Source organism: Penaeus vannamei, chromosome 32 (assembly GCF_042767895.1).
Source record: "Penaeus vannamei isolate JL-2024 chromosome 32, ASM4276789v1, whole genome shotgun sequence".
Classification (NCBI taxonomy): domain Eukaryota; kingdom Metazoa; phylum Arthropoda; class Malacostraca; order Decapoda; family Penaeidae; genus Penaeus; species Penaeus vannamei.
Window position 1 is genome coordinate 2,348,827 of NC_091580.1, and position 10,162 is coordinate 2,358,988.

Genomic DNA, 10,162 nt, shown 5'->3' on the forward strand with positions numbered 1-10,162 from the left:
ATTATAATCAAACACATCGCATGTATGAGTTTTGTATTTATCTACTAGTGTCTCTGATCTCATTATCTTTAATCAGCATTACTTTGTCCCATAGAATACTCAGCATATTGACGAAAATCACTAAAATAGGATACTTTACCTAAAACTATCCTAACTTCAGCAGTTCGGTCGTTTTCGTCAAGTCGGCAAATACCCCAAAAACAGCAGCTGTAGATCACGAGTTTTCATTGGTCCTCACAACACATACCCTGCTTTTCCTTCATGCTGATTGGCTATTCAACACCAAAGCCCAGTCCATGCATAGGTGAGGCCGAGTGCGCTCAGGTAGTCGACCCTCAGATTCTGTACGGCCTTCGGAAACTCTACCTCTTTTCTAGAAATGGCGAACAGGTAAGGCAGTTTTTTTGCGTGCGTTTGCGTGCGGGAATGTCTACGTTATTGGACCGATGTGTTGTGCGTTTGCGTGCGGGAAAGAATGTCTACATTATTGGGTCGATGTGCGTGTAAAGATTAGGAAATGATGGTTTCGGAAATCCTTGGTTTATTTTATTTTTGGTTTCTTATTCGCTACTTGACGTTATTTATATCTAGATCGTATTCATTCTCCGTCTCAAAAAGAACTGTCAAATAACAATCAATTTAATTAACATTAGTGTAATGAGGGAAAATTAACCAATTAAGCATTATTAATTAAACCAATTAAGAAAATTAACCAGTCAAGCATTCTTCACTTAAAAACACTTAATTTCTACACGTATCTGCAACCCTAACCCCGTGTTTTGATGGCAATATTCCCACGACCTGTTTTCCTCCACAGATTCTCCTTGTCGTTGGCGTTCCTGGTGGTTGCCCTGGCGGTCGTGGCCTCTGGCAGGATGCTAGACGGAGTGAACATGGACGATGACGACGACGGCGGCGACGACCAGCAGCTGATGGACACCATGGACGACGACGAAGACGAAGACAACGGGAGCACTATGGCCCCGGAGGACCCATTAAGCGGCAGGACTTTGAGCGCGTCGTTCGGGAATATTGTGTACAGGTGAGATGCGGTCAGTGTTAGGGGCAGGGGGGGGGAGGTCTTCTTCGTTTCCTTTTCTATTTTTGAGAAATGGTCTTGTTTTTTGCTTTTGATAAGTATTGTAAACTAGAATAAGGCCCGTATCATGACGAATCAGATTTGGTTATTTTCTATTACCTTCGCCTCTCCGATATCGACAATTTTGGTATCGCTGGATTCCTCTCACCATCCACATTGCAAATATATAGTTTTTATTGCGCGGAAATCCCCCGTTAGCGACAAACTTGGCCCTGATAACAGGGGAGGGCATGAAAGGTTCCAGGGAAAAAGCGGGATTAAATAACACTAGTAATATAACCCACAATGAAAATAACCATGGTTATTCACATGACTTTCCATTGCAGGGGGCTGTGCCCCCTGCGACCCCCCCTGGGGTCTGCCGCCCCCCAACCCCCGCCGAGGAAACAAAACTTCCACCACGTATTCCCGGCAGGCTAGAGCGTTACACAGTTATCGGCGATCTCGGAGCGGCGGAAGTATTACATTTACCTCGTAACATTCCCACTGAATCAGCATACTAACCTTGACAGTCAACATTGTATACAGATACGATTGTAGTATAATCAGGATGAACAAGGTATACCATGAACAGAAGAGCGGCGGTGGCTCGCCTTGTCGGGTCGGCGGGTTTTGCGCCTCTCTCGATGCATCTAGTTCGTGTGCGCTCTATCCTGCCGTGAATACGTGGGGGATATTTTGTCCTCGGCGGGGGTTGGGGGGCGGCAGCCCCCCCTAAGGGAGGGTCGCAGGGGGCTGCGCCCCCTGCAATGGAAAGTCATGTGAATAACCATGGTTATTTTCACTGTGGGTTATATTATTAGGCAATTCTCAATATTACGTCCACAGCTCCGACATCGTCGCCCCTGCTATCGGGGCCAAGTTTGCCGCTAACGGGGGGGTTTCCGCGCAATAAAACCTACATATTTGGAGTGTACAGAGTGAGAGGAATCCAACGATACCAAAATCTTCGATATCGGAGAGGCGATGGTAATATAGAAAATTACCTCGGATTTTATAGCATTAGTAGCCGGAGGCCTCAAATTTATCAAAAGTATTCGCTGCACAACATCGCTCGTTCAAAACACCTTCACGGCCAGATCTTAATGTCGGTTTTCGACAAGCTTGCACGAAATGCTAATAAAGGGAGTGGGGGAGGTACGGGGGGGGTGGTGGCCAATCAGATTGTAGGGGAGGCTGGTGCCCTCCCCCCCCACCCCCTAGTGCCACCATGGAAACCACGCTTCTACATGACACCTGGAGTTGCTACTGATCTAGCCTCTCCCATAATAAAATACCGGAATGATATTGATGACTGGCGTAGAGCGCGCTTGACCATGAGTTTCAAGTTTCAAATTGTTTACGTTTATAGGCATCTGCTTTTGATAACTTGTTTCTTGGTAGCTTATCCCTTCTGCAGAAATCCAGAACAGTTTGTTGGATCGTCTATATCTTAGTGCCAAGCAAAGGGAAATTAAAAGGGTGAAATACAAAGTGTTGACAATTACTTCAAGATAGAGAAGGTCGATGTAAATCTCCATTTTTGAGTTAAGTGTGTTTGTGTGGGGGGGGGGGGGTCTGAGCGGTGATATACAGCGGATATTTTCTCTAATTCGCGGGAAATACGAGGCCGGTGCTACTGTACCTGTTTTTATTTATTTTTCTAATGTACCTGTTTTTATTTATTTTTCCTCTTATTTCTTGTGTTCTATAAGATGTCGGTGTCCATTTCCCTTCAACTCCGTGCGTCGCTCTCGGTAACTTAAACCGTTTAGCGCTATTGGTATATAGAAAATGTATATTTATATTGACAATTGGATACCACACCCATGTTCCCGGGACTGTGTGGATGGGGTTGCTGATCCCAAGTACATTGAATGCAAAATTTGACTTTCTTTTCGAGTTGGAGATTGTTGATAATTTCGTACTTTACTGTGGTTTAGGTCATGTGTTCCATGGCTATAATGATACCATTTATATTCTTTTTCTTGGTTAGTCTTTATTATTTTGAGGAGGGTTCCTAAGATTATTAAGATTCGTATATTTGAATCTCTTTTTAAAATGGTTTGGATGTCGTAATCCAATTAATGTCTAAGCTAACTGCTAAATTGCCGGTTTAGATAGATCTAGACCGTATTTAACAATTCTGATTTTTTTTAGTCATGTAGATACTGTTGTGCTAATTTTTACTTTTGCAATTGTTTGTATTATAAATAAAATACCCCTTGGCTTTTAGTTGGTTAGTTATTGGCTTTGTCATATTTGATTCCGGATAGTTTCACATTTATTTAGTGTATCATATTTGTCCATATTTATCCAGTTTGTGGTTTCGAACGCTTGTAAATCTATATGCACACCTTTTCAGAGCATTGTTTGTATAAATTACAAAACGTACGTATCGTGTGCAGGTGACATGAGGCATATTTTAGAATGGGGCATAAAACACCCTTACTTTTAGTACTAAAAAAAGCAGAGGGGATTTATAAGTGAATGAATATTGGGATTTATTGCATTTTTCCTTTGGCGAGGGGTAGGGAGGGATTATCTTGGCGCCCAAAGCAACTTGGGGTACTTCAACTTTTATTCTATTGTCTACATATATACTAGTAAAAAAAAAAATCTTTTATTGTATTAGGTGTTCTAAGGAAGGGTAGCAGATTCTATGCAAATTTTAGAGGTAAAATGTGCGTCTGGTTTCAAGAACTCAAGATTGAAATTATATTTGGGATTTGAAGTGCTTTAAATAGTTGTGTACCGGTCACATTTATAACGTAATCTTGGGGGCATCTTCCATGCGTGCCATAAGAGCTAATCCAGTATTAAAGTTTAATGTTGCTGTCGGTTTGTTAGAATTGTCCGTATACTTGTCATGCATAAATAAAGAAATAAATGCAAATTTATCAGTCCAGACATGCATACCAACCGGGCAAATAGATAAATGTATATCTGATATATAGACAAATATACCTGTTATTTCTGCGTCTGTATTTATGAAAATTCATTGGGTAGGGCCTGGCACAATTTTAACAAAGTGGCCGTGGGTCGCTAGTGCGCATGCGGAGTGGCAGCGTCCAGGATCAACTTTTAATTCATCTCTGAACTTGCAGTGTGTTTTAAGCTCAGAATTAATTCCTGCACATGCGCAAAACGAAGATAGTTTATCTCCCTAATCGTGTTTTGATGTGTAATGACGTCATCAACTCCATAGAAAAGATATTGTTGCCATTAATATTTATCATGGGAAATAGTAATATTTTTTTCCTATTACATTCTTTAAAATGGATTCTTATTTGTGGGATACTCAACCCGCTGATATAACACAGGGAATAGAAAAGCGAAAAGAAAATACCACAGAATCCCAATTTAGATAGAGAAAAGGCAATATTACATACATATTAGAATAAAAAAAATCCCAACTTGACTAAAATATCAATAGACTAAATAAGAAAGCTTTTATGATCACGATTAGGTACCAAATTCACCGTACAGACTCCCTAAATATCTATACTACAATGACTTCAAAACCGCGTGGAAATTTATCATATTCCTCGATAGCAGCACCTTGATATACAACCCTTCCCGTGCACAGCGATCACTCACGAGAAAGCTCCCCGGGAAAGCTCTCGCGAAAATAAGTTGTCGCGAATTTTTGTTTGACGCCTTTGGTTCAGTTGCCTAAAAAAATCAAAGGGTATTTAATGCCACTTTTACGTATTTATTTATACTGATACAAATACATATCTTTAATATAGATTACTACCATGTATGTGTGTATTTTTTTTGTGTAGCAGTTGTCCCATTATAAAGATTCGCGTGTAAAAGGGGTAACTACCAATTAACACAACGCTAATTGCAGCTCTTCCACGTGAAACAACAGATTTGCTGATGATCGCATTGATTCGTGCGTCTGGCAGTGCGTCTTAAATTTTCTGTGCAAATACTGTGGATTTAGATTAAACTTTACTCCTGGTATAACATTTATGACGTATAGAAGACGGTAATATACATTACAATAAATTTAGCAAATTTCATTTTTCACGCAGATTGTAAAAGGTTATTTCAGATAACTAGTAATCAGTGTCAGCAAGTTAATATGTAAGATAACAGAAAAAAAGTATTTCATTCAAATACATAATTCACAAATCTTAGTTTAATTACATATTCGACTTTGCATTATCACTGCAACTGTCAATTATCTGATTAGCAGAGCATCTTCATGAAGTTCCACAATATAAATACACCCACTCCCCCTTCCCCCCTCTCCTCACGACCTACACCAACACCCTCCCCTCTCTCCCTTCCTCCCTCTCCTCACGACCTCCACCAACCCCCTCCCCCTTCCCCCCTCTCTCTCCTCACGACCTCCACCCAACCCCCTTCCCCCCTTCCCCCCTCTCTCCTCACGACCTCCACCCAACCCCCTCCCCCTTCCCCCCCTCTCCTCACGACCTCCACCAACCCCCCCTCCCCCCGTCTCCCTCCCCCTCCCCCTCCCCCTCTCTCCTCACGACCTCCACCAACCCCCTCCCCCTCTCTCCTCACGACCTCCACCAACCCCCTCCCCCTTCCCACCTCTCCTCACGACCTCCACCAAACCCCCTCCCCCTTCCCCCCTCTCCTCACGACCTCCACCAACCCCCTTCCCCCTTCCCCCCCTCTCCTCACGACCTCCACCAACCCCCTTCCCCCCGTCTCCCTCCCCCTCCCCCTCTCTCCTCACGACCTCCACCAACCCCCTCCCCCCCTTCCCCCCTCTCTCCTCACGACCTCCACCAACCCCCTCCCCCCCTTCCCCCCTCTCTCCTCACGACCTCCACCAACCCCCTCCCCCCTTCCCCCCTCTCTCTCCTCACGACCTCCACCAACCCCCTCCCCCTTCCCCCCTCTCTCTCCTCACGACCTCCACCAACCCCCTCCCCCTTCCCCCCTCTCTCCTCACGACCTCCACCAACCCCCTCCCCCTTCCCCCCTCTCTCCTCACGACCTCCACCAACACCCTCCCCCTTCCCCCCTGTCTCCTCACGACCTCCACCAACACCCTCCCCCTTCCCCCCTCTCTCTCCTCACGACCTCCACCAACACCCTCCCCCTTCCCCCCTCTCTCTCCTCACGACCTCCACCAACACCCTCCCCCTTCCCCCCTCTCTCTCCTCACGACCTCCACCAACACCCTCCCCCTTCCCCCCTCTCTCTCCTCACGACCTCCACCAACACCCTCCCCCTTCCCCCCTCTCTCTCCTCACGACCTCCACCAACACCCTCCCCCTTCCCCCCTCTCTCTCCTCACGACCTCCACCAACACCCTCCCCCTTCCCCCCTCTCTCTCCTCACGACCTCCACCAACACCCTCCCCCTTCCCCCCTCTCTCTCCTCACGACCTCCACCAACACCCTCCCCCTTCCCCCCTCTCTCTCCTCACGACCTCCACCAACACCCTCCCCCTTCCCCCCTCTCTCCTCACGACCTCCACCAACACCCTCCCCCTTCCCCCCTCTCTCCTCACGACCTCCACCAACACCCTCCCCCTTCCCCCCTCTCTCCTCACGACCTCCACCAACACCCTCCCCCTTCCCCCCTCTCTCCTCACGACCTCCACCAACACCCTCCCCCTTCCCCCCTCTCTCCTCACGACCTCCACCAACACCCTCCCCCTTCCCCCCTCTCTCCTCACGACCTCCACCAACACCCTCCCCCTTCCCCCCTCTCTCCTCACGACCTCCACCAACACCCTCCCCCTTCCCCCCTCTCTCTCCTCACGACCTCCACCAACACCCTCCCCCTTCCCCCCTCTCTCTCCTCACGACCTCCACCAACACCCTCCCCCTTCCCCCCTCTCTCTCCTCACGACCTCCACCAACCCCCTCCCCCTTCCCCCCTCTCTCTCCTCACGACCTCCACCAACCCCCTCCCCCTTCCCCCCTCTCTCTCCTCACGACCTCCACCAACCCCCTCCCCCTTCCCCCCTCTCTCTCCTCACGACCTCCACCAACCCCCTCCCCCTTCCCCCCTCTCTCTCCTCATGACCTCCACCAACCCCCTCCCCCTTCCCCCCTCTCTCTCCTCACGACCTCCACCAACCCCCTCCCCCTTCCCCCCTCTCTCTCCTCACGACCTCCACCAACACCCTCCCCCTTCCCCCCTCTCTCTCCTCACGACCTCCACCAACACCCTCCCCCTTCCCCCCTCTCTCTCCTCACGACCTCCACCAACACCATCCCCCTTCCCCCCCCTCTCTCCTCACGACCTCCACCAACACCATCCCCCTTCCCCCCCCTCTCCTCACGACCTCCACCAACACCATCCCCCTTCCCCCCCTCTCCTCACGACCTCCACCATCCCCCTTCCCCCCCTCTCCTCACGACCTCCACCATCCCCCTTCCCCCCCTCTCCTCACGACCTCCACCAAAGGCGTCAAACGAAAATTCGCGACAATTTATTTTCGCGAGAGCTTTCCCGGGGAGCTTTCTCGTGAGTGATCCCCCTTCCCCCCCTCTCCTCACGACCTCCACCAACCCTCTCCCCCCGTCTTCTCACGACCTCCACCAACCCCCTCCCTCCCCCTCCCATACATAGCACACGTGTATATCACTCGAAATATCCGAGTGACTAATATCTCCTCTCTCTCTCTCTCTCTCTCTCTCTCTGGCTTCAGCGTGGCCGGCTTCATCCTGGGAGGCTCTCTGATGTTCATTTCCCTGTTCGACGTCACCAGGAAGCCGGTCATCATGTTCTTCGACCAGATCTTCGGAGCCAAGCCGAGCCGCCGACGTCGAAGGGAGGCCGGCTACGGTCTGGAGTCTCGCGTCGCCGTGGCCTTCGACGCACTGGCGGCCGCGCTCGACAAGATGGAGGCCATTGCCAAGATCGCCAACGGCATGTAGCCAAAGGGGGTGGGTGGGGGGGTGGCTGGGTAGGTGGGGTGGGGTGGGGGGGGAGGACTACTGTAACACATTCGGAAATATTGACACCAGCTCGTATCCAATAAAAGAACCATCTTGCTTGCGTGTTTAATTGTGCCAGCTTCGAATTTCCTAGAACTAGGCAGAAAAATAGAAAATCACGTTAAACATTGACAAAGAGCAACTAAGCAGAGAAATAGAAAATCACGTTAAACATTAACAAGAGCAACGATAGTTTCTGAAAATGGAGTTAACGCTGCAACACTTGTAGGATCCCTGATTTTGCAACTATTACTGGTTACGTGAGACTTGTGCTGCATGTTGCAAGACATGTTTCATTCTTCAGTGGAATGAATTGGTGAATCCATATGAATTTCGAAACGAGTTTTAGACATGAATCGGAGGTTAGCAAATTTGAAATCCAAAATACCAACCCTTCTGTAACAATATTTTGTTCGTTATTGAAGGTTTCGACACCCTTCCTAACGATAGTTTTGTGTGTAGCTGTGCCTCGTGTACGTTTGTGTGCAGCTGTGCCTCGTGTACGTTTGTGTGTAGCTGTGCCTCGTGTACGTTTGTGTGTAGCTGTGCCTCGTGTACGTTTGTGTGTAGCTGTGCCTCGTGTACGTTTGTGTGTAGCTGTGCCTCGTGTACGTTTGTGTGTAGCTGTGCCTCGTGTACGTTTGTGTGTAGCTGTGCCTCGTGTACGTTTGTGTGTAGCTGTGCCTCGTGTACGTTTGTGTGTAGCTGTGCCTCGTGTACGTTTGTGTGTAGCTGTGCCTCGTGTACGTTTGTGTGTAGCTGTGCCTCGTGTACGTTTGTGTGTAGCTGTGCCTCGTGTACGTTTGTGTGTGGCTGTGCCTCGTGTACGTTTGTGTGTAGCTGTGCCTCGTGTACGTTTGTGTGTAGCTGTGCCTCGTGTACGTTTGTGTGTGGCTGTGCCTCGTGTACGTTTGTGTGTAGCTGTGCCTCGTGTACGTTTGTGTGTGGCTGTGCCTCGTGTACGTTTGTGTGTGGCTGTGCCTCGTGTACGTTTGTGTGTAGCTGTAGCTGTGCCTCGTGTACGTTTGTGTGTAGCTGTAGCTGTGCCTCGTGTACGTTTGTGTGTAGCTGTAGCTGTGCCTCGTGTACGTTTGTGTGTAGCTGTAGCTGTGCCTCGTGTACGTTTGTGTGTAGCTGTAGCTGTGCCTCATGTACGTTTGTGTGTAGCTGTAGCTGTGCCTCATGTACGTTTGTGTGTAGCTGTAGCTGTGCCTCGTGTACGTTTGTGTGTAGCTGTAGCTGTGCCTCGTGTACGTTTGTGTGTAGCTGTAGCTGTGCCTCGTGTACGTTTGTGTGTAGCTGTAGCTGTGCCTCATGTACGTTTGTGTGTAGCTGTAGCTGTGCCTCGTGTACGTTTGTGTGTAGCTGTAGCTGTGCCTCGTGTACGTTTGTGTGTAGCTGTAGCTGTGCCTCGTGTACGTTTGTGTGTAGCTGTAGCTGTGCCTCGTGTACGTTTGTGTGTAGCTGTAGCTGTGCCTCATGTACGTTTGTGTGTAGCTGTAGCTGTGCCTCGTGTACGTTTGTGTGTAGCTGTAGCTGTGCCTCGTGTACGTTTGTGTGTAGCTGTAGCTCAAGTACATTTGGAGTATTTATCTAAATGTTTATTTTATTTTTAAGATATTGAATTTGCGGATATTCTTGGTGTCATATTCTTGATATTCTTGGATATACTTGATATGGATATTCTTGATATTTAAAGGATTGTAGTATTTTTGATCGAATATTTGGACGAGAAAATTCTTCTGAGGGAAAAGTGTACCCAACTTCTATTATCTGAACAGCATCCTGGCAAGGTTTCTTGGTTGATCTTAAGATTATTAATGGGAAAAACAGGGTAAACATTAATGGGAAAAACAGGGTAAACAACTGCTTTTGAGATGCATCCCTAATCTGTTTTTAAAGGAAACCTGGAGTTTATCGTGGCTGGGTAGTAGATTTAGATTTTGGAGTTCACGCGTGAAAACTCCGGCAGGTCAAGTAAAGTGTTAATATTGCGTTTAGGATTTGGCTAATATTTTCACTTTGGCTTTTCTCGATTTGTCTTATTTTTCTTTTTACTTTTTGTTCTTTTCTTTTTCTTTCTTCCCGCAGTGTAAAGATAGGGAACAACAACAACAACAACAACAACAAAAACAAACAAACA

At 47.8% G+C, this 10,162-nt stretch overlaps 1 protein-coding gene across 1 annotated transcript; it reads left to right on the top strand.

Moving 5' to 3' along the window:
- Positions 1-232: 232 nt before the first annotated feature.
- LOC138867778 (uncharacterized) lies at positions 233-7,970 on the top strand. Its single transcript, XM_070144529.1, has 3 exons — positions 233-390; positions 818-1,042; positions 7,731-7,970. The coding sequence occupies exons 1-3, from the start codon at positions 380-382 to the stop codon at positions 7,957-7,959; spliced, it is 465 nt and encodes a 154-aa protein (XP_070000630.1). The 5' UTR covers positions 233-379; the 3' UTR covers positions 7,960-7,970.
- Positions 7,971-10,162: the final 2,192 nt, after the last annotated feature.